This window comes from Kryptolebias marmoratus, linkage group LG24 (assembly GCF_001649575.2).
Source record: "Kryptolebias marmoratus isolate JLee-2015 linkage group LG24, ASM164957v2, whole genome shotgun sequence".
NCBI classification, from domain to species: domain Eukaryota; kingdom Metazoa; phylum Chordata; class Actinopteri; order Cyprinodontiformes; family Rivulidae; genus Kryptolebias; species Kryptolebias marmoratus.
In genome coordinates this window covers 17345676-17370276 of record NC_051453.1, presented here as the reverse complement: position 1 = coordinate 17370276, position 24601 = coordinate 17345676, and the positions used below count along the sequence as shown (strand labels likewise).

At 41.3% G+C, this 24601-nt stretch overlaps 2 protein-coding genes across 4 annotated transcripts; both read right to left on the bottom strand.

The window, feature by feature from the left end:
• Window positions 1–1197: 1197 nt before the first annotated feature.
• LOC108243367 (GTP-binding protein REM 2-like) lies at window positions 1198–9748 on the bottom strand. Of its 2 annotated transcripts, XM_017428739.3 has the most exons (6): window positions 9555–9748; window positions 9387–9447; window positions 6300–6609; window positions 6098–6171; window positions 4152–4329; window positions 1198–2384 (listed from the first exon to the last, which is right to left on the bottom strand). In XM_017428739.3, exons 2-6 carry the CDS (start codon window positions 9438–9440, stop codon window positions 2092–2094), a joined length of 909 nt encoding a protein of 302 aa, XP_017284228.1. In that variant the 5' UTR covers window positions 9441–9447; window positions 9555–9748; the 3' UTR covers window positions 1198–2091. The 2 variants fall into 2 exon arrangements, with proteins under 2 accessions (XP_017284228.1, XP_017284230.1); XM_017428741.3 differs by lacking the exon at window positions 9555–9748 and having other exon boundaries at window positions 9387–9548.
• Window positions 9749–12628: 2880 nt separating this feature from the next.
• nrl (neural retina leucine zipper) lies at window positions 12629–20187 on the bottom strand. 2 transcript variants are annotated; one of them, XM_017428760.3, is made up of 5 exons: window positions 19958–20187; window positions 17163–17967; window positions 16771–17058; window positions 13907–14125; window positions 12629–13690 (listed from the first exon to the last, which is right to left on the bottom strand). In XM_017428760.3, the coding sequence occupies exons 2-5, from the start codon at window positions 17778–17780 to the stop codon at window positions 13529–13531; spliced, it is 1287 nt and encodes a 428-aa protein (XP_017284249.1). In that variant the 5' UTR covers window positions 17781–17967; window positions 19958–20187; the 3' UTR covers window positions 12629–13528. The 2 variants fall into 2 exon arrangements, with proteins under 2 accessions (XP_017284249.1, XP_017284250.1); XM_017428761.3 differs by having other exon boundaries at window positions 13907–14122.
• Window positions 20188–24601: the final 4414 nt, after the last annotated feature.

Here is a 24601-nt window from a genome sequence, read left to right as displayed (position 1 = left end):
AAATTAGACAAAAGGCACATTGAACAAATTCAAATTGGGGTACTATTACTCGAAGAAAAGTTGTATAACATTCTGCATCTGTGCTGTCCAGCTCCCCGCGACCTGGAATGGAGAAGCGGGTAAAGAAAATGGATGGATGGATCTGAGCTGTGCATATTTCTCTGACAGCTTTAGTCACTCATTATTTTTCACATTACATTTCTTGTCATCAGCTCAGTGAGTATAGCATCCCTGCAGTCGATCAAATATACCATAAATCTTTTACAAAGTTTGCAAATGTTTTATCACAATGCATAGTTTTAGAACTTGTCAGGCCAATGCCGCTGACATTTGTATAAAGGATTCAAATGTCACTTTTTTAAGGTGGAATATGTAAATAGTGACATCTACAGGCAAAATTTGACTTCATAACATATATTTTTTAAATGATTATATGTCAATTAATGTTATTTTGCATTTCTAACAATAAATCGTTCCAATGTTATACTTTTTTATGTTATTATTGTCTCTAGCTATCATATAAATAAAAAAAAGGCTTAGACAAATAAATATTTCTTGTAACTTTGAAGGTTTGGGATTTAATAAGCAAATTAAATAGTGTTTAGAATATTATTTGTGACCCTTTTAAGGCAAAATCACATTTTTGTGTGCTGAGATTTTAAAGATTACTACTTCTTCGGGTACATATATTGTGATTGATTGTAATTCAAATTTGCATAACACTGTGTGTGCAACTCCTAGTCTATGAGGGTATTCTGTGTGTTACTGCTGGTGGTAAATAAATTAAAACCCTCTCACATTTCCCTCCGAAAGGGTCTGAGAAGCACTTGCAAATCACATGCTTCTTTCTCTGGTCTTTTTTTTTAAAAAAAATTCCCCTCTGCTGTTCTCCAATCTTTTATTTGCTTAACTGCAGGACGTCAAATCAGCCACAAGAGGGAACTAAGAGCCCACGCTCCCAATCAAACATCTGATCCTTTTATTTTGCTCCAGCAGTTTGCAGCCAAGGCAGTGAGTCAGAGTATTGTGGCACCATTTTCCCTTTTCTTCTATGATAGCGCGGGCTTTTCTTTTGATAAGAAATGATGAGTATAATGGTCTCTGGTGTGCTAAATCTTTGTTCGTGCGTGGGTGGCAGTAGGAGGATAGAAGTGCTGTGGGTTGAGTGTGATACAGATGAGTGCACGGAGGCTGAATTCTGATGGAAATTGTGCGGTTTTTATTTTTCCTTTAAATTGTTAGCTTTTACACCTTAAAAACACAACTTGGAGAGCAAGAACCAGCCTGCCTTTCCTCACACTCAATATAAGCAGAAGAAACTGGAGCAAAACTGGACATAATGTCCAAGTCTCAATGACTTCATGTTTCCTTGACAACAGTAACGTGGCAACTATCAGTATATATACAATAATCCTCCTTTTCTTTGCTGCTCCATCTCTTATTGCCATGCTGAGCTCTGCAGATCCCTTTAATTCCCATCTGTCCTTGTTGGCCTTTGACTGTTTCTTTGCTCACGACTGTCATGGATACGACGCTGGCTTTTATTAAACGAACACACTATGAATCATCAGCAGGGTCCGTCCCACTGAAAGGTTGTGGTTATTTGTGCCGATGCTTTTATGTTGTCCATGTTCTGGCGTCTAATGTGATTTCTTCTTTCCTCTGTGAGGTAATAAAGCTAACTGGGACAAATTTTGTAATAAGGAGCCCATGGTAGGAAATGAAACGTTCTCAAGACTCAAAAAAGGAATTTATTTAGCTTTCAGAACCACGAGGGCGGCAATGAGCTTCTACAGCTTATTTACACATTTTCTACAACAATATGTTTGCTTCTGTTTGTCAGTAGTTTAATTTACAAAATTTCTAGTTTATTATGTAGCTAAACATCGTCACTAACTTCTGCCTAATTTTCCCCTCCTCCGTGCATGATAATCTTTCACACTGTGGTGTAATAACATCCTGTTGTTACTCTGGCACCTTTGCACTTCCTCCTCTCTGTCCACTAAGTGCCGCATCACTCCCTCCTCCTCCTCTCTGTTGGCGTACTAACATCCCTTCAGGCTAACAATCGAACTAAGGAACTCCTCGCGATCACAGCGCCCCCAGGTCGTGGCACGAGCGGGACTTCTGCCTTAGAAACTTGCCCACGTCTCGCTCCCGCGGGTACCGTGGCACCAGGCTGGACAGGAAACGCTTGGCACGCGAGGTAATGCTTTCACGCTGGCCTCCTCCGCACATGTCCTCCGCGCTGGTCCCCGGCGGCCACGGGGGCTGGCCTCTGGCTAGTCGCACGGCGCACTCCAGGAGCTCGGGCGTGCGGTGGTCCAGAGAGGCCGAGATCTCCAGATACAGACAGTTGAAGAGGGCGGCGCTGGACATGGCCTCTGATGGAGAGGAGAGGGACAGGGTCAGCACAGGGAGACGTCACAGTGGACAGTTGAGAAATCAGAAAAGGCTGAAAAATTAAGGACAAAATTCTCAATTTGAAGACGAATCCCGCGACACGTGGAGGGGCAATGTAAAACGTAAAGGTTTGGGGGAAATATCTCACTGCTAATAAAGGCAAAAGGTTCTAGGGATAGTCCATTTGGAAGAGGAACTCTGCAGGAAAGTTACAAACATTTATTATCTAAGCTGTTGGAAATAGCTCCGTGGATGACCTCAGTTTGGGACTGACAAGCTACGGCTAGTCCGAGGGGCCCAGACAAAAGTGGATTGCTGCTGTCTTCAAAAAAGTCTAGTCACGAAAGTTTCATAGAAGTTGACGTACACAGTTTTTTATTAACTTTTGCACCAGCATCTATTTCATATTTCACACTTATTTCCATCAAATCCTATGGTTATTTGTAAGAGCAAATAGCAGCAGCAACCAGCTGTGGGAACATTGTAATATCTCCGCTGTAGATACACACAATGCAAAACTGGCGGCGGTGTGAAGGTGTAAAAATTAGTGCTTGCATGAACTGCTCTAAGATTCTGGCGTTGTTTTAAGAGGCAGAGTGGGCGGACGAACTGTTTACTAGCAGCGCCTAAAGCAAGTTTCGTTCAAGTTCAGGCCTGCAGAATCTTTTAATGATTTGTTTCCTGAACTAGTAGAAAGACGTTGTGTCAGTTTGATAATTCAGCAGCATTTTGTTGACGTGAGGCACAAACAGCATGCTGCACTCACCCTGAAGACATATTTAATGAAAGAACTTAACACACGGAGTCACATCCCACAACTAGAAACCATTTTATTTATTTCAGACGGCCACACCAAATTTAAGCTCAATAGCTGTAAAACTGACTGAATTATAGCCATTTTTCTTTTTTGTAAAGTCAGTTGTCTGTGGTGGCCATCTTGAATCAGGTTGACTCCAAAAGCAAATCAGCTCTAGACGTACATCCAGTGATTACTTTCTGAAAGTTTCATTAAAATCCTTCCAGTGGTTCATAAGATATTTTACTAACGGACAAACAAAGTTGACTTCAACATCAAAAGGCAAAGTTTTACACAAAGCTCCTGCATGATCTGTTAACACACAGAGTACGTGATGAGGATGACTCTCATCTACTACCACATAAAATTCTGGATTAATATCTGTAAATTTGACTGAGTGGTAGCCAGTTTTGTGTTTGCTACATCTGATTAGCTGTAGCAGCCATCTTGGATTGGGTTTACCTTAAACATTAATCAGTTATAGATGTCCTTTTATTGACGACTTTATGAGAGTTTCATTAAAATATGTCCACTGCTTCGTGAGATATTATGCTAACAGACAAACGCAGCCACGCAAATATGGGCAAAAAAACCCATTATCGCCCATCTTTCACCTTTCAGCAGTGGGTGATAATTAGGGAGAACACCACACGCAGGGCTGTAAAAACCGTGCGAACGTGGAGAGGAAGCGTAGTCACTATGAATGCTTTAACTGTAATTGTGGCACCCTCCATCCTCCCACACTGTGGTGAGCCATGAATTGCACATTTACGTTAGTGTTTACTGACATTTAGAGAGCAGGGGATTCCAGCACCGACGGCGAGAGCAAAAAGCCCCGCTGGAAACCAAACCCCACCCCATGGGGAGTAATGAGGGGAAAGGGGCGCAGCTGAAGGCCGGACTCTCTCTCTCTCTCTCTCTCTCTCTCTCTCTCTCTCTCTCTCTCACACACCTTGAGAGGTGACTTCCCGCGTGCGGACCAGGTCGCTCTTGTTGCCGACGAGGATTATGGGGGTCTGAGGCTGAGTCTCTCTCAGGAGGAGTCGCAGCTGAGCAGTTCGGTGGAAGCTGCGCCTGTCGGTCACCGAGAACACCAGGATGCACGCCTCACACTGCAGAACCGACAGGTCCTGAGGGAAAGAAGGAACGCGGGAGAGAAGACTAACTCTGCAAGGACGGGCGTTAGGAGACTCTGTAGCATCTTGCACAGCAGCAAAATACGCACACAGAAACAATTACCTTCAAAAACGCCCACCCGATTTCCATCTCAAGTCAAAAGCCGTATGCATGCAGAATACATGGTTGAGGAAACCACCTCTATAGAAAATGTATAGTCCTACTGAGAGACATGCTCTCAACCTCTCCAAAACAAGTCTAAAAATAACAGAATGAAAAATAACAACAGAGAAAAAAAACTACCAGCAAGCAGAATAAACACCAGCTTGTCCTCAGTCTGTGCAGCTATTGTCTACCGACTATTTGTTTTATTTTGATTATGTCCATGAGTCGCTCAAACCAAAGCTCTACATTCTAACCACTCACACTGGAGTTACAGACAGAGGACATTTAACACCTTAAATATAACTCATTTCAACAACAACAACAACAACAAAAAAAAAAAAAGGAGGTGTCGCAAAAGTGTGTCTTAGGTGTTTTCACACATCCATCCATCCTTTTAATCAGAAACATTAACGCACTCATCTGGCACCCGGGCTCTTAGGCGAGCAAACATCCACGCAGACGCCTCTTTGCTGCTCTCGAGGGAAAACAGGTGCACCCGGAGCAGATTTTTACCGTCCGCTCCTCTGGGCTGCACAGTTGATTTTTGGGAGAAAAAAAAAAAAAGGTGCAAACTAAAAATATAAAATGTTCTCCATTTTTAGCTACTCAAATTTGCAGTGAGCGTCCACCATGTTTAGCACTTTCTCCGTTTTTTTTTAAATTTATTTTTTACCTTTTAGATGTTTGAGCTCTTTCATTTGACAACATATTGCTTGTTGTGGGACACAGTTGTTTTCCTGTTTAGATTTATAGTTGTTTTCTTTCTGTAGGTTTTTTGCAGTCTTACTACTTCTGCATACTTTGTGCTATTTTGGCCATTCACGTATCAAAGACTTCAGCTCATTAAGGAAATGGATGCTACGACATTTGTTTTTTGTAAACTTTTATGCCTTTCAAATTATTCAACTGTATTCAGTGTTTTCTCGATAGAAATACACCAAGAGCTCCTCAGTTCCTCCAGAAAAGTTAGTTCTCAGTTTGTTTTTAGCTTCTGTTTCACTGCTTTTAGTTTGTGTTCTGTTAGGTTTAGCTTTTAGCTTGCCTTTCGCTAATTTTAGCTATCTTGCTGCTTCTTTTAGCTTTTAGCGAGTGTTTTGCTACCTTTGGCATTCAGCTAATGTTCTGTTTCTTTTAGCTTAACTATGTTCTTCGCAGTCATTCAGCGCTCAGCACTGCATTTTTATTTATTTTTTTGCAGAAAGTGCCATTCCTTCAGTTTAATCTCATTTCTTGTGTTATATGCAGTTTGCATCAGCGTTCTGTCTGAAGGAGTGTCTGTGCTGAGACACGCTCATGTTCAGATTTGTGTTCGGATGAATAGCTTCCCAGATGGGGTCGGATTATCTCCATGGTTTCTGCAAACATAGTGCAGAATTATACTTCGAAGTGCTAAAAAAACTCAAACTAAAGAATTTAAAACGAGTGCTAAGGATCATGCATTTTAAAGTTTTTATTAAACAGGCCAGGGTTTTAGTCGAACTCTCTCTCTCTATATATATATACTACAGTGACATGTTGAAAAAGTAGCTGAGCACACAGGCTCCAGCAGCAGAGGGGGCTCTGCAGCCTAATGAGGGAGCAGAGAGCGCAGGAACCGTGAAGTGTTGTTTGCCTCACCTGTCTCCAGTTGTCATAGATAATGATGGCGCTCTCCTCATCATCCACAGTGACTGTGCGGATATAACCCTCCCCTAAGGAAAAGGACAAGAGCAGTTAGCTCTCAGATGGGACGTTCTGTGATTTATTTACACAGTGGAGTAGAGTTATACACGGGCACCTTCCCATCTGCATTAATCGAGTCAAACACACAGCTCTGTACCATCAGAATCCACAGACGCGGTCCTGTCCATGTCCCCGGCAAAGGCGAGAGCCAGCGAGGACTTCCCGACGCCGTTCTGCCCCAGCAGGGCGATCCTCAACGGCCCGTCGTGTCTGCCTTCAACAGCCACAGTAGGAGTGTCGTCCAAAGCAGGGCTGAAGCTGAGAGGTGAGACAGAAGGTCCCGCTGCCCCTGATGTCCACTCACAGTCATCATGGACGGCTTCTTCACGCCTGAGCTGGTGCTTTATAGGCAGAGGAGTGCTTCCTCTGCGAACGGTCGGGGTGCTGGGCAGAGTCATGCTGTCACACTACAGAGGAACATAGACCGTCTCATCATTATGTAACTTGGTAGCAATCCATTATAAAGTTTGATACTTACCAGAAACATCCCGGGTACAGACCAGATTACCAGGTAAGTACTAGATAAGTAGCAGGTACGCACCCAGTATGTTCCAATTAAGTATTTGTAAATAACAGGTATATACCTAGTACCTACCAAGTAAGGAGCAGGTACATACCAGGCAAATACTAGGTAAGTAGTCGGTAAATACCAGGTATGTATACGGTATGTCCTAGGTAAGTAGCAGGGACATACCCAGTAAGTACCAAGAAAATACCTAGTAAGTACCTAATAAGTAACCAAGATACATACCCTAGGTAGCAAGTCACATCATAGTACAACCCAGTTGCTGTACATACCAGATAAGTACCCAATAGGTACCAGGCACGTACCTGGTAGGTACCCAGTATGTCAAGTAGGCAAAAGGTACCTATTAAGTAAAGAAGTGACGATCGCCAAAGAGCCAAACCCTTTGAGGGAAGGGGACGGACGGACAGGATAGCATGGCTGCAGTCGTACATAGTGACATACTGGCCTTAACCCCGTGACTAACCATTCAAAAGATTGGCTCTATCAGTCCTTGAAAGACCTTGAAAGGAATGGATCCACAACATCCAGCACCCTTCAAAGAGCTGTAAATCTCATCTCTAGTAATAAAGTGGGAAGGTACTAAGTACTCATAAATACCATTAACATACACGCTAAGTACGTGGTAAGTAGCAGGTATGTACTCGGGTCATACCAGATAAGTACTTGGTAAGTAACAGGTATGTACCCAGTATGTACAGGGTAACAAGTCAACTCATAATACAGCTCAGTTCCCACAGGTACCCGGTACATATCTGAAAAAGGACCACACAGGTATGAGGTAAGTGACAGATGTACTCAAGTAAGTACATATGTACACAGGATGTACCAGGTACACACTTGGTACATACTAGGTATGTACTCGGCTGTATTTTGTATTGATAAAAGTGACTGTTTTAAATAAAGTCTCTCTCTTGTGCCAAGCAAGACAAGTCCTAAAATTAACTGTTGGGTGTGGAATGGTGCTTCAGCTAAAAGCTGCACTCTCATACAGCCGACAGAAAGAAATGAAAAGAAAACTAATGAATTATCACAGGGTTAGATTACAAAATTCACACATTTGAAAAATATCGGGGGGAAAAAAAAGTGGGGATTTAAAAAAAAAGTCCCTTTTTTCTTTCATTACAAAATCGTTTTCCATGTAGCTTTTTAGTAAAAAAAATAGCAGCAACTGAAATACCCACTAAAGAGATCACATCCCACAAGTTGTTGCGCCACTACTGATTCTTGTAATTGTAAAAGCTGAGCATGAAAGTGATGCTAAAACCCACAAAACGTGTCAAGAACATCGTGACGGCCGACAGAAGAGTGAGAAAAATAATATCACAATTTATGTCCACCAAATGAGGTACAAATGGGAAGCAGTTTGGAGGTCATTGACCCCTAGCTCAATAGTCTTTTATGCATAATCGGTTTGTTTGTAAAACATCTTGTGAACCACTGGACATCAGTAATAATTCTCCCTTCCTAATTATTGCTCCCCACCAGTTAACTTGATGACGTTTCTACCAGTGTTTGTCTGTTGTGTTAGCGAAACATCGCCTGAAAAACGGAACCGATTTGAATGAAATTCTCATAAAGGAATCTCCACCTGCAACTGCAGATGTAGGCAACTGGTGAATATCGACCACCAGTCATCTTCAACCTGCTTGACTGGTTGAAGATGACTGCCACAGCTAGTAATGTGTTGTTTCCAGTTAGTAATGTCAACTGTAACGTAAACAACAACAACGTAACAACAAAGTAGGCCTAAATCGGAAGGCGATTTCCTAATTTCCATACTGTAGTACTTTTTTCAAAATTAACAGTGACATCCGTCTGGCCACCTCTTTGAAAACTTTCTGGCCTTTGTCCTTTTTCTCAAGCTGACTTTCTGCCTTCCTGCAAAAATACAAAACTGTAGCCCAATAAATGTGTTGACATCCAAGGATTTCTCCTTTTTCAACTTCAATAATGGCAGCAGTTGTTCTTTATTTAGGTAAGGCATTAGTCCTCTACAGACATACCCCTATGTCAAAGTTTAGCCCATCAAATTTTATATCTAGCTTAAAAATATTTTGGGTATTACCTAAATTCAAATTTTAACCATTAGCATAGAGGAAAAAGTACAACAAATCATACACAAAAACTGAAATTCACAAAACTCGATGGTTCAATTTGCCTCCTAATAAATCCTGTGGCCTTTGCAGCACAACGTGGAGTGTTAAAAATGCAGCAGACACATTTGTTAGAAAGGAAAGTGTTTTGGACTGAAATTTATTTACTCCAAACCACTTTTTGTGTCAGAAACACAACTGCCACGCTAACAGCAGCTTTCTTTTGTGGCTAAACCTGGAGCTTCCTCAAACAGCCAATCGCATCTAAAGAGTAAAACAGTAAAAAAAAAAAAAAAAAAAACTTAACCTGATTATGAGCTTTAAAGTTCTATAAAAAGGTACACAATCACTGCCAGATATGTTTTAACAACAGGGAATGAGTAAATGCAGCAACACCACAACAAAAAAGCCTTATTTGACAAATTTCAGGTGTAGTATTTTAGTATTGCAGGGAACACCCACACTCTGCACCACCGCCCACACACACACACACACACACACACACAGCTCTATTACTCTGCTTTAAATGGGACTTACTACGGGGGGGCTGTTGGCTCCTTACCTGGGTCGCATTCTCCTCGATACTGAGCTTTTCTTGAGGCACATCTGTCGGCATCTGCAAACTGAAATCAAGCCACGGGAAATAAGGAGTCCACAAAATAGCAACACCCTGCCCTCCTGATGCCACCCCACCACCAGCCTCCTCGAGTAGCCCAGTGTGATTCCTCACCTGTCAGGTGGCTGTCGGCAACTACAAAGTCAGCACTGTCTCTCCGAGGCGCGCGCGCTCCCTTTCTCTCCCTCTCTCTCTCTCTCTCTCTCTCTCTCTGTGTCTTCCTTCTCTTCCTTCCCTTGCTCTGTCCGCGTGTCTCTGCCTCGGTGCGTGTCTCCGTCTCCTCAGGTTAGGGTCCAGGTCCAGCTCCGACATTCATCACTCCTGAGTGACAGCTGAGTGACTCACACCTCTGCGCTCTCCCTGTCCGGATTTCCTGCTCAGGAGAGATAGAGCCGCCCTTAATTTTATTATTGTTATTTTTAATATGCAGAGGCAGCTCTGAGTTTTATTTTATTTTTTAAAGAGCTTGGTTTAACTGAAAGCTGGGCTGTGGGAAGCTGGGCAGTGTCACGATGCTTTCATCAACTTCTTAAGGATGGAGGCAATACCCAACATGGCCTCTAGATGGCAGTGCAACACAATCATTTTCCTTCCTAATTGAACGCGAGCCTGTTCCTGGTGTGCATATATATGTATTTAAAATATATCATTTAGGTCTTCTTCCTCCAGAGCAGAGTTTTGACAATAAGTGTATCAACTTTCCTCACCTATATTTGTTGAAGACAATCAGATCTGTCCCCCTTAACATACACTGTTTTGTTGAATCAAGCCTTTTCCAGCCCTTGTGCTAAGATGGATGCATTTTGTGTCAGAATGTCAGTGTGACCATGAGCAGCAGTGCACCCTACGCCACCCCACCCCACAAAGCCACAATAGAGACCGGCAGTGAGCAGCCAGAGCGCTATTATAGCTCCTAATCCCACTCCTATTGTACAGAGCACACACAGAGAGACACACATGCACACACATACACACCGAGAGAGGGGAGGCAGAGCTGAAGATGAGGTCATCCCAAACAGCACACACCCAGGGTCAACGCTTCACTATAGAAGCACGGAGATAAAGAGAGGGATGGAGCCGGGCATGTGGCTGCAGAGAAAAGGCCCACCGGAGACTGGATGTGAGAGATGCTCCGATACGGAGAGGTGTATAATAACACACAAACACCATGACAAGGATTTCAAAGAACTTTGTTTATTCCATATGAAACCACACTACAACGGGAGCAGGAAACCATGGTAATGGGTTTATAATCAGGTTAATTCTAACCACAACTGGATCAAAAAAAGGGAATAAACTGTAGGAAAGTAAAAATACACACTAATTGGAATAAAACCAGTGAAATTATTAGAAGTACATAAATAAACATTAAATACTGAATAAATAAGGAAATAAATAAAAGAACAATTGGTTTACCCTACATCCAAACAAAAATAAATAGCGCTAATGCAATAAAACCTGGCAAATGTTTCATGAGACAGTAAAGACGTCTCCACAAATATATATGTTATATATTTTTTTATTATTTTGACTTTTTTTTTTCATCCCTGCACTGTTTATTTGTTTCTTTGGTAGAACCACAGTCCACAGTGACCAGCTCTGTGGTGCCACAGGTCGCATCAGATACGATCATTGTCACAGAGGTGTTCAGTCTGTCCAGAAATAGCTTTTCTAGTCCTGGAAAACTGGACACAACCACACAAATAATCATGCCACACTTGTTTTTTTTTTTTTTTTTTGCTTGTTTTGTTTTTCCTTTGCACCATTTGCATTTGCTTTTCTTAAGCCCCCTACCAGCCCTACATTTCTGCATCAAATGTCTAAACCGATAGTTAAAAGCAATCATAAAGTCTGTCACTGTTAGCGACTTGATTCCTAGAAAAACAAAAGTAGATTTCTTTGCTAAAACACAAGAGTAATTTTCCCTACTGCTCATTTAAGCACAATCACTAGGAGGTTCCCATGAAAGGGACCTCCTTTTACATTCTATATGATTATTCATTTTTCATAAAGAATAACAAGTATTGGTGAGCTTAAAACACTTTGGTAGGCAACTGTGAAGTCTTAAAATATTAGCTGGCAAATACTTAACTGCATGCCTCGAACACTTTATCCATTCCACTCCACTTATCACCACTGCACTACTCGGACCTCTGCAGCTCTAGCAGCTTATTGTAAAAAAAATAAAATAAATAAAATACATTGAGCCTCAACCGCTCATTTGGAGAGTATATTGCAGGTGGATAATATGCTCAGCAGTGAGAGGGACTGTGAAGAAGCATTTTCAATCCATTTTTGTAATTGTTGCGCAGATGTCACTAAGCAGGAGAGCGTTCAAAAGGTTTTGTGCATATGAAGTACAAACCCAATACTTACAAAGATGGAACGTTGTGTAAAACATAAATAATAACAGAATGCAATGATTTGCAAATCTCATGAACCCATATTTTATTCACAATCGAACAAAGTAAACATATCAAATGTTTCAACTAAAAATTTGTACCATTTTTTGGCGGGAAAAAAAATTGCATTTAATGGCAGCAACACATCAAAAAACTAGGAAAAGGGCAACAAAAGGCTTTAAAATAAGTGGCACAAATAAGAAACAGCTGGAGGGGCATTATTTGGGTTAATTGGCAACTGGTCAGTAAGAGGACTGGGTATTAAAAGAGCATTTTGGAGAAGCTCAATCTCTCAGAATTAAAGATGGGCAGTTTTATTCACCAGTCTGAACAAAACTATGCCTAAAAAAAGCACGACAGTTACAGAATAGTATGTGTCAATGGAAAATTGATAAGACGGTGAATATTCTACCATTTATAGTTTATAAAAGCATAAAAAAATCAATAAGATGGAGAAATCTTTTAGGTCAAAGGATAAATTTCAAAGCCAATATTGGATGCCTGTGATCTTCAGACCATCAGGCAGAACTGCATTAAAAACAGCTCTGTTCTGGACATCACTGCATGAACTCAGGAACACTTCCACCAACCATTGTCTGTAAACACAGCTCACCGTGCCACCCACAAATGCTGCTTAAAGCTCTATCATGCAAAGAAGAAGCCAGATGTGAACAGCATCCAGAAATGCTACCATCTTCTCTGGGCCAAAACTCCTTTAAAATGGACTGAGGCAGAGTGGGAAACTGTTCCGTGGTCAGACAAATTCAAAGTTTTTTTTTTTTTTTAAAACCATAAACACCATGTCCTCCTTACTAAAAAAGAGAGGAACCATCCAGCCTGTTATGAGCGCACAGTTAAAAAGCCTGCCTCTCTGATGATATAGAGGCGCATTAGTATCTTTGACATGGGTAGCTTACACATCTGGAAAGGCACCATCAATGCAGAAAAGTTTATACAAGTTTTAGAACAACATATGCGCCCATCCAGACAACGTCTTTTTACAGGCAGGACTTGTATATTTCAGCAAGACAATGATACACCACAGATTGCATCCCTTACAGCAGCATAGTTTCACTGTAGAAGTCCAGGAGCTGAACTGACCTGCCTGCAGTCCAGACCTCTCGTCAACTGAAAAGATTTGACACATCACGAAACAAAAAATTCAGCAAAGACCCAGGACCGTTGTGCAGCTAGAATCCTCCATCAGACAAGAAAGGGACAAAGATCACCTCCAAAACCTCCAGCAGCTGCTCTCCTCAGCTCCTAGATGTTTACAGACTGTTTTGAGATGTGTTGCAGCCATCAAATTCAAAATTACCTTATTTTTCCCTAAAACTGATACAGTTTCATAGTTTAAACATTTGATAGGTTTACTATGTTCCATTGTGAATAAATAAGAATTTATGAGATTTGCAGATGCCCCGTTTTTATTTACATTTTACACAATGTCCAGCTTTTTCAGAACTGGGGTTGTAAATGTAGGCTCCTAAAGCCGCCTAGCGCTGAGACCAAAACCTCGACTTAACACTCTGTTCTCCTCCTATCAGTCAGAGAGTGCTTTGCGCAATTGTATGTCCCTAAAAACTGTCAGTGCTTCTCCTTCACGTTTTCTTCTCACACATAAAAACAAGCACGAGTGCCACACACTGGTACACAAGTCTGATCCCTTCTCCTTGTGGTTGAAACTCAGAGGAAGTAGTCCGGGGGTGGAGAGGGTGGGTTGCCGGCGTGTGTCTGAGGGGCGTCGTTGGCAGCACTCTGGTTTGTGCTGAGGAGTTTCTCATAGCGAGCCTTGTAGGCGTCTCTCTCCCTCAGCACGCGAGTCAGCTCACACTGTAGCTGCTCAAGCTGCGGGGAAATAAACCACATGATTAGTGTTTCAATTATTATCCAGAAGGGCCCCACTTTGTCTGACACATTCGGTCAGAAAGTCAGCAGTGTCAGATGGCTTTCTGTCCTCATGCGCCCTAAAGATCAGCACTGATTCGTCATGACTTCTGTTCAAGTTATGTCTGGGTGAAGGCATCTCCTGAAAGAGGAGGGGTGTGTGTGTGTGTGTGTCACCTGTTGTGTGAGCAGATGTTTCTCTGACTCCAGAGCGTGGCGGTGCTGCAGGCGTTTGTAGCGGCAGGACTGGGCGTAGCCGCGGTTCTTCAGCGTGCGGCGTTTCTGCTTCAGGCGCACCACCTCGTCTTTGCTCACTCCGCGCAGGTGTCGGTTCAGCTCGCGCACCGACAGGCTCACCAGCTGCTCGTCCGAGAAGCGCTCGTTCACCCCACACTGCTGGGCAGATGGGCAGAGAACAACGCTGTTTCTCACTGTTCGTTAACAACAGGCTGGAAATGACAAGAGGCGTGCGCAGTTAGTGGCGCGCGAATTGGGTTCATCCAACGTTTGGACTTGCTTTATGTAGCGAGGATGGGTCAAACTGTGTGCATGTGGAATGTGAGCATGCCTGCCCGTCAGGGGGCACATTTCAGCAGCACATGTACATAATCTGTCATGTAATCTGACTGAGTGTGGGTGACAGTTATCAGGATTAGGTACAGCAATAATAGCAGATATTACCATAAGCTCACGCTGTGCTCTACATAAAGATCCACCCAGACATCTTGATCAACCCCGAACACAGATTACAGAGTTTATTTACCAAATGAAATTACATCCAGGCGGGGAGCATTCAAGAATGAGATGATACTAACATGGTTAATAAGTATTGCAAACAGATGTGCGTGTAAAGAATAAGGAGGCTGCTAAGTAAACAGATGAAGAATAATAGTCAAACAGTGTTCTGCAATGCTCTTAAGCCTGTGTCTCACTGGGCTGCGAGAGTTGTCAACTAGATGGAGACACAAAATTGCAGGGAAAATACATACATTTTCACCTAGAATCATACGGAATTGACACGTTTGTGTTGCACAAACTCACAGCAAAATTTGGGCTAAATTTTCCAGGAATATGCCCCACTGTTGCATGGCGTTCCCGTGACATTCTCGCAACAGAACTGCAAGCATTTGACACTTGCGACTGCTGCTCAACAGTCGCGTGAATGTCGTGCAACAGTGGTGCGACAGTTATGCATGACAACTGAGAAATCTGGGCCATACATGTAAATACTGGGCGTCTCCCCTGTCCAGTAATCTTTTTGTCGTCAGATGTCAGGAGATTCAGGGAAGAGGTGCAGAAGCTGCTGGATGAGGATCAGACTGACCTGCTGAGGGCTGCAGCGTCTCCTTGCTGCTGTGGTCAAGGATGGCTGTGTAACATAGTGCCTGTAATGTGCAATTCCCATTTTTGTCTCTAACTAGTCACAGTTTAGTTTTATAGATCGTTTAAGTGGCTTGCAACAACTCTGCGACTATTCTGAGCTAAATACTGTTGCACAAAGGTTTTGAACCTTTGTGAAATTCTTGCAACACAAAAGCAAAGCCCTCTGACTCGTGCAAGAAAACTGAGAACCCTCACAAATGTTTCAAAAACATTTTGGAAACTTCCTTGTGAACGCTGTTCACAATTTACTGCCAACAGTCGCAGCCCAGTGAGATAACCCCGGCTTAAAAGAGGTGAGTATATGTACAGCATTAAACCTTGTTACTATGTACCAAACTATATATTCATATAATAATATGCAATAATAAGATTTTGTGCTTTGATAGACCAAAACTGAACTCATATAAACATAAATTACTGCCTTGGTAAAAAGCCAGTCTTAAAGGCGTTTTATTGTTTCAGCTCATGGTTTCTGATGTAAATTTATTCATATGTACCAGACTGTGAGCGTCCTCCAGGTCCTTCAGTGGCTGATTTGCATCCCATAATTTTGTGCAAACTATGCATGCACCATGATTATCTCTTTCATTCAAAAGGTGGTTCTAAAGATGCAACTTAAGGAGAGACAAAGAAGACTACAAGCAGAAGAAAGCATGAGAAGGAGATACTGTCTGAGGATTGTTGTTGTGCAGTTTATTCTTCTGGGCTTACTCAAGGTGTTCAGGTCCTGCTGAGAACTCAGTCAAACCTTTTAATTTTGTTTTTGAATCAACAGTTAGCAAACCAGCTTTTCAGAGCAATATTGCCACCTATTGGACCGGAGTGTGACGCCGAAGATCAAGGAGGCAAATCCAAGGGTGACCCAAAAAGTAGTACGAAAATGAGATTTCTGATGTTGGCTGGGCTTTGTTTGCAGATGCAAAAACTGAATTTCCTGAATTTCCCAACTGTTGCCCCCTGCCATTTAGACGAAAGGCAGGTGCCATAGTTTTTTGCTCGTACCTGTGTGTGTGTTTCTTTGTCTGCTGTGTTTGCACAATATCTCTTGAAAAACTGGACAGTTTTTAATGAAACCCTCAAAAGGTAATTTACATCTGCAACTATAGATGTAGGCAACTAATGTACATCTACAGCTGATGAACATTTGAAGTCCATCCAATTCAAGATGGCTGCCACAGCCAACTGACCCCAGCAAACACAAAAATGACTCTAATTCAGTCAAGGTTACTAATATTGAGCTAAAATGTGGTTTGGTAGTAGCTGAATCTCATCCTCAACACATACTCTGAGTGCAAACAGATTGCGCAAGATCTTTATTTAAAACTATGATCACCACAGCTAATATGCATATTGCAGAATGCGTAAGATCTTGCAGTATGATGTGAGGTCATGCAAAACGTTATTTTCAAAAACTGACCAATACATTTACACATCTGTCTCTTATCATCATAAGATGATCTTAGTTTAAAACTCTGGCACAAAAGGTGGCAGGCGACTCCTTTCGAGGAATTCTAGGCCATTATTCCTTTATTGTATTTCCTTCTGATCATCCCTCTAATGCAACACTGTCTTTCCTTCAAGAAGTTTCTTTTGATTCTCAGTGGAGCATCATTATTATGACAGTGAGTCTGCCTCATATACTCTGGACTGATGGGTACCTGGCTGATTTGTGAGTGGTGATGATGGTGATGGCTGCCATGCATGGGGTGGTGTGGGTGATGTTGATGAGGGTGATGCTGGTGGTGATGAAGGCGGCCCTGCGGGCTGAGCGGCTGTGGGTATGGAGCCGAGGCGGGGGGAACGTTTTGGAGTGTGGGGGGGGCTGAAGAGAGGAAGACGAGCGGGCGATGGCACATGTCTGTCGCCTTGGTGCAGGCAATGTCTCCCCCGCTGTCGCTGCTGGAGTCGCCCAGGTTGCTGCTTGAACTTTGAGAAAGGCCTGGGAACTGAAGGAGGGAGAGAAGGGGTGAAGTCAACTCTGTGACGTCTGCAGGTAAAAAACCCCCCAAAAAACCCAGAGAAAATAATCATTAGGAAATAAGGTTCTCACCTGTGAGCTAACGGCTGCAGCAGCAGAGTTCAGCAAAGCTTCCACAGCGTCCTCACAGCCCATGAAGCCATTCACTGGCCCCCTATCTCTGTCCCCTCTTTCAGGAACCCCTCCCAAAGCTCCAAGCAAAGTGGCAGGCCCCGTCACCTCACCTCCGAACTGTTGCTGCAGTGCCGCCAGCCAGATCAGGTCCTCCAGAGAGGCAGGCGTGGGACCCTGAGGGCCGGCGTGAGCTGGGCTGCCCTCCACGTTCCCCTGGGAGCCAGAGCTGATGCCAGAGGTGAAGCTGTTGGATATGGAGAGGGGGAAGGAGATGGAGGAGGATGACGAAGAGAGGGAGGATGAGCCCGAGGGCGGCGGGTGAACGTCGCTGAGGGTGGGCGAAGGTGGCAGCGAGTTGTAAGGACTGGAGCTCAAACTGGAGTCCTGCGGAGGGTTGCTGGTGTAGGGCGAGCTTGAGGGGTCGTGGGGGAGGCCAGATTTGGGATACACACATGGAGGAGGGAGAGGAGGCGTATCCGATTTCACCTCAAACTTGAGGAGGTCAAAATCGTTCAGGTACTCCATGGCCAGAGGGCTGGGGGGGAGAGAAGGCATGGGGAGGGAGGGAGAGGACATGCTGGCTGCTGCTGCTGGGAGCTCTCGCAGGGTTTTTCCGTAAGTCTGGATCGTAGGAAAGCCCGCTCCTCTGCCACAGCGTGGCTCATAGACAGCAGCAGGGAGGATGGCAGGAAGTCAAAAGGCTGATGAGTTTCTGCTGGGAAAAGCTGTTTATCCTCTTCTTCTTGTCCCTGTTTTTTTTCTCCTGGAAAAAAGAAAGCAGCAGAAAAAGATTTGATATTCAAGGTCATGAGAAGCGGATGATAAGAAAAACAAACTAAAACAAAGTTCTAACAGAGTTCACAATTAGAGAGACCCCATATAGAGGATCTGAAAGCTGTAAACTGTTTTACTAAGCAAAGTAGGCATGGGATTGTCCAAATTCCAATAAAAAAAGTTTAAAAATACTGTATTCAGGGCTGCATATGAAAAAGCATGTGATTGTGATATTATTTATTATTATTGTAATACCAGCGTTAGTAGTGATAAACCGAACAGTATGATCAAATACAATTAATAATAGAAATATAACCCATATGCAATGATATTAATATGGTGTTTACAACACTCTCCGTGTGCCAGCTGTGGGCATTTAGAGGAATGGGGTTTCCATCTAATTGCCAAATTTGTATTTTTTGAATGTGTATCTGCGATTTTTTGGAATCCTTATATATATATAAATTGCAACTTAAACTAAACAAACAATCCCTAAAAATCTTTCATCTGCAGTCATTAATCACCTCAAACATTACATTACATTTATGCAATTTTACTCTTTGCAAATATGAAATTCAGCTTGCAGTGTGAGAATATACAAATTTTTCTTTCTTAATTCTGAACTTGTTGTTTGTGTCTCGGGTGACATGTTGACCTTTTTTATCTGACTCTCCACAGTTACTTCTACAGATAACTGTACAGTCAAATCCCATCAAATGAGTCCGACCACAAACGTCCAATTATCAGCATCCAGAAGACTGTTTTCATAACATATTTTTTGTACTTCAAAAGTAATTTGACCAACATTTGTTAAATGAAATAATCAAGACTAAGGCTTTTTTACAACTTATAACAATAATAAAGCCTCCTCAGAATGTAGGAACAATTGCTCATTTTTATATATTTGTACTGTGATTTTGAACTTTTAGGCAACTTTCAGACTTTGTTGAGCATAAAGTTGCATTTTAATTGTTCTTGTACAGTCCTACTTTTGTATTTTATAAATATACAAATCTGCAATTTTAATTATCACTTATTCAGGACTTAAAAAACCCCAAGAAAGCTGCAAAAACACACTTAAACCTCATTTTATCCTCCAAATGACAAACATTCATATCTGATCCAAGCAAAGACAAAAGTTTTTATAAAAATAAAAAGTATTTTCTAAAACCTTTTAAAAATATGGCCTTTTCTTCTGGTCAGGTGTTAGTATTTTGTACATCCTGATAGCATCTTCCCTACAGAACAGCACACAGTGAAACAACATGCAATTTTTCTACAAAAAAGCCATCCCACTGAACGATTGGGACACAAAAAGTGAGAGGTCCTAATCATTTTTGACAGAAAGATACACAAGTCTCTAGAGACCAAATCCAATTACCAAGAGGTTCAGACTTTAATCCAGGGCTAGAGGGTTTCTAAAAATTAATCAAAATAATTTGAAAAACTGTTTTTGAGTGGAAACTTGTGTCAAGTAAAAGTTGCACATTCCTTTTTGTAAAATTTAAGACTTTAGTGACATATTTTTTTGAGTCAAAACACTCAGAGGAGGCTGCAAATTTTAAAACAACCAAATATCTTCTCATAATCTCAATAAAAAGTTTCCAAATTTTTAATCTGTACTACAGTAGTAAGCTTTAGAAGAGCAAAGCTGTTTCCACCAACACTAATTACAGCCCTACAGACTCTATGATTGTAATTATCAAAATGAACACCTAATTAAAAATCCACCTTTGACTGGTGCGTTTGCTGCACAGCTCATTAGTTTCGCCCCCCGTGGCTCAAAATGGATTGTAAAAGAAAGCAAAGTGTGACATGGCTCCACTATGGAGGCCTCAGTCTGGCTCGGGACCAGAGTTCCAGCAAAAACACACTCGTGAAAGGAAAAGAAAAAAAACAAAACAAAAGGTGGATAAAAGGCAGGCAGAAATGAAGGGTTCAAATGAGACAATTAGTCAAAGTGAATGAAATGATCTTACCGTCACTCATAGAGATGAAGGATGGTTACGAGCTCTTTTCAACATCCCCACCAGACAAACACACGCACACAAAAATAATGGACTGACTGACACGTTTGGAAAGAGACACAGAGGAAACCCAGTGTGTGTGTATGTGGGTGTGGGTGTGCGTGCGTGTGAGTGTGTATAGCTCTCTGTCACTGAGTGCCACTGCCCCCTTTCTTTCTCTCCCCCCCACTGCAAATCCCTGTTTGCAACAATCCCTTCCTCTCTCTGCCTCCCCCCTCATCCCTCTCTCATGGTTCACAGGCATGTTCACACACTCTGGCAACGTCTCGCTCACTCTGTCACCCATGTCTGCCCTTCTCTCTTTATCCTAATTGTCTCGTCTAGTTCCCTTGCTAGTTTAGTTTTTTTGTCTTTCCATTGATTTATTTCCCCCTAACTTGTTAAAGAAACTAAAGGAAGCCCCTTTCTGTTTAGGTGTTTAAACGCACCTGCTTCTTGCTGATTTGTTAGAATGAGTCACATGAATACCCTTATAAGTACAACAAAAATTAAAATGTATTTTTGTCCTGGACTATTAAACATTTACCATTTATGGGTACAGTCTAAACAATCCCTCAAAGTGTTAAATAGTCACAAATCACCCCCCCCCCCCAAATCAAATCTCCACACACTGCTTTGCCTCCTGCTTTTGGGCTCAAAACTGATGAATCAGTTCTTTTTTTTTTTTTTTGACCCGTCTAAGGCTGTCGGGCAGAGAAATGCACAACAAGCATTTCTCAATGCTCCTTAAAAGCTAAACTTGTTAATCCTGAGTCTCTCTCTGTCTTAATATTGTCTCGTTTAAGAATCAGTGAGTTAAAGTGCCTTCGTAAATCTGATAAATCTGTAATGTGCGAAGACACGCTGACTCATAATAATAAAGCATAAGAATCACAAACAATGCTTGAAATTAAAATTGCACATATTTTTGACATGAATAATTTTTTTTAAAGTAGACATTTATTTTACTGACATTCAGAGAGAAGTAAAAAATAAATAAATTAAAAATTAAAACAAACATGAGGTCTTTTTTCAGAGTTCTCTCTGCTCCCAGTTTTAACTTCTCTATCTATACATCACTGGTGCTTCCAGGGCAAGCTTAGCAGCTAAACCAACAGGGCCTCCCGTGAGGATGACGGACAAAGAGAGGAAGAGACACAGAGGAACTTACCTCATACTATGTGGCAAACTCTCCTCTACCTTCTCCATATCTGCAGCCATGCGCACATTTATCCTGCAGCTCCTATTTGCACCTCACATTCATTTGGGACTGATGAAACGCTGGCTCATTATTCCTGCCTCAAGGAACATTTAGATAATTAGACCTTTTTAAGAATGTGGCACTCTGATTGCCATAATAGGTGGAGATAGGAGGAGTAGCAGTAGTTATATTGATTGTATGAATACTACTGTTAGTACTACTCTACATTCATTCACCAAGATTCTTTTCCTCAGGTCTGACAAGAGATGCCAATTTGCCTTTAACTCACAGTCCTAATGGCCAACAGGGGGCAATCACTCTAACACACTGATTGAGAAAAAGATTGTATAAATCAGTGAGGAAATATACCTGCAATAAATTTGATCTGGAAAATTTAAATCATGGCCCCATTTACAATAAAATAGATGATAAAGCTAACTAGGCATTGGCCGAGATTATGGCGTGGTTGACAGATATTTCGGGTGTTTGTAGTTTCCACAAATTCTCAGTCAACTGTGTTGTCTCCTTGTCCCTCTTGTAACCAACTAAAAATGAGTCAAAATTGAAACAACAATGTTTTTTTTTATTGGGTTCCTCAAATTCCAAAACCCACAAATGTGCCTCTATTTTGGAGAGTTTGGCAGTAATAATCGAAGCAGACATTGATTTCTTTTGTAAACCACAAGTACTTTTACAGTGTTGTTGGCATAAAAAAACTCAGAAAACATCAAACCTGCCAAAATATATCGAGATTGCATAGGAAAGAGAGAAAAGGGATGTCACAAAAGATGGCATTTACAAATTAAGATCCATAAGAAACAATTGTTGATTGGAGTGCAACTCCAGACTTTTATTCCTTGAGATTACATACACAGATATTGTAACTTATTTGGTCTTCACCCTACACCACAGAGGACTTGAAGTCTTTCAAAAGATTGGAAACTAAACAGATTTGTTCTGATTGGACACAAACATGTCAGGATATCGTAGGTAAGCCAAACAGCCGAAGGGGTTTATGCACATGTAGCTACGTATCTGCAATGTATTGTCCTGCCTAGCTTCTTTGCATTAACTGATAATTGTAGACATAGTCAAAGATATTCTTTCATTATTGCTTTTCTATAAACTATACTATCTACTGCATGAAATTATAAGTCTGTTTATAGTCTATAAAAAGATGTTTGTCATGATCAGATCAGTGAAATTGACTGTCGTTTACCATCCTAACTGTTCTGATATATTTGGTAGAGAGAGTCAATTTGAACGCTTGTTTTTTTTTTTTCATCTCCTATATTTCCATGACGGCCAACTTCTGGTTTGATGACAAAAAGTAAAAAGACAGTATGGTTCCCGAATGAGTGAGTGGTCTAAAATCTGCCATAGTCATGACAGAAACATTGAAAAACATTTTATTCAAAGGGTATCTGCAGGGTTTGTTTGCTTTTTCTTGTTGCCAGAAGTTACTGAGTATGGCAGGTCATTTTGCACAATGGTTATACATCTTGCTAACATATTCCCCTTGTGATCGCCATACTAAGTAGCAACTGGAGTTAGCTAAGCTAGAAGTCAACTTTTCCTTGCACCAAGAATAGAAACAAGGACACATTGACTCTGCTCAAAGGGAATATGTTAGCTGGAAGTTTTATTCTTTTACAACTTTTTTTTTTCAGGCTACTTGTTTTCTCTTGTTTTCAAAGTTTATGTTACCTAAATCAACTTACTTCCTTGCAGTACTTTATTATTTACCATATATATATAAAAATAAGGAATAAATCTGTCCGAAATCTCAGCAAGAGAGTGAAACTATATCATCGAAAAATAAGTTATTGCTTGCGTTTTTGCTCATTAAGAAAAGCATTTTCAAATATGGTTAGATAGAGACAAAATGAGAAAATATGTTTTGTTAATTTGATTGAACTGACCCTTTAAGCCAGCCCATCTACCATTATTGCCCAAAACCCCATGAATTGGACGCTGACCCCTCTGTCACCCCGTTAACCAGAGTTTCATATTCTTCAGAGTTTATCCTGAGGGGTTCCTAAGGCCACGTGAGGTCGAGCGACATGAGCCGTCAAAGTGGGAGAGACTCAGGGAACACGAGGCCAAACTGCCAGCACCGGTTCCTCAAGGAGCTGTCTTGAGAATAATTGGTAGCTAAATAAAAGGAGACTTCATTGAGCGGCTGCATACAGGCAGAACGTTGGAAATGAGAGAGTGACAGAGTCGAGGGCAGGCCTGAACTGTTGGGACAGATGGTGTGAGCTGGAGGTCTATAGTGTCCCACTAACTCGGCCTTATCCCACAGATACATGTCCTAATCCCAACTAACTCTGCTACAAGCAGCAAGCTTACACGTCTCACCTCACATGGGGCCCTCTCCCTCCACCTGCCCCTCCCTCTGTCTTCTTCACTCTTTACACACACACATTCATTCATACACACACACCAACAGAAGTGACCAAGCGCTGAGAGAAGATATATAATAATGACATAATTATCCTTTGCTCTAAAATGTTTGGCTGGTTTGATTTGATAGAAAAAAATTCTTTTGTCTTATTTTCAATGTATGTGCAGCTTTTGTTGTTGACTTTAATGAATATCTAATATAAAGTGTATGCTTCTTACGGCCTTTGTACCAACTACCAATCGCAAGAAGAAATCGCAAGAGAGTATTGGGACAACATGCGCAATGTCATAAAAAATTGTATAATAACAATAATAATAATAATAATAATAATAATAATAATAATAATAATAATAATAATAATAATAATAATAATAACACTTTATCTCCAAACAAAACACACAAAATTGAGAAATCCGGATGTTAATTAAGATTTTAATGGTTTGGCAAATTGTGCAATTCTGTTGTAAAGTGCTTTGGACTGCCTTGTTGCTGAAAAGTGCTATATAAATAACTCTCTTCACAAGATGTGAAAACTTACTTTTATAATTTTTAGGCTGATCAGTATTCAGTGTAACAGTTATTAAAATAAAGCTGCACAAAAGGTCAAACTTTAGTTTAAAAATGGGGTTAAACTGCAGAGACACTTAGTATTTAAGCTAAACAGCTAACCATGTTTTTTTTCTTAGTTATTCAAACTGTAGGTTTTGTTCCTAAGTCTCTAAGATATAAGTATTGTAGATACGAGATAAAAAGATAGAAGAATTTGATTTTCTACATTTACAAAATGGGACTAAATTAGCTTTAGCTAAAGCCTACCTTAAGATAATTCAAGGGTAATTACTTTGTGTTTTTATCGGACTATTTTTAGAGAAAAGTTATGTCTTTCTGTATAACTGCACTGTTGCACTTTTTATAAAAGACATAAGTTGCCTACAAGTCAAACCTGTCTCTGTTTCATTTCATATCACCATTTAATGTCTGTTTTATGAGGTGTTATGATTTTGTCTAG

Coding starts and splice junctions, on each gene's coding strand:
- LOC108243367 (XM_017428739.3), bottom strand. CDS start 9,440: ATGCCGACAGATGTGCCTCAAGAAAAGCTCAGTATCGAGGAGAATGCG. Junction 6,610..9,386: donor TCGAGGAGAATGCGACCCAG/GTAAGGAGCCAA, acceptor GTTCCTCTGTAG/TGTGACAGCATGACTCTGCC. Junction 4,330..6,097: donor TCTATGACAACTGGAGACAG/GTGAGGCAAACA, acceptor TCTTTCCCTCAG/GACCTGTCGGTTCTGCAGTG.
- nrl (XM_017428760.3), bottom strand. CDS start 17,780: ATGTCCTCTCCCTCCCTCCCCATGCCTTCTCTCCCCCCCAGCCCTCTG. Junction 17,059..17,162: donor CTGCAGCCGTTAGCTCACAG/GTGAGAACCTTA, acceptor TCCCTCCTTCAG/TTCCCAGGCCTTTCTCAAAG. Junction 13,691..13,906: donor AACATCTGCTCACACAACAG/GTGACACACACA, acceptor ATTTCCCCGCAG/CTTGAGCAGCTACAGTGTGA.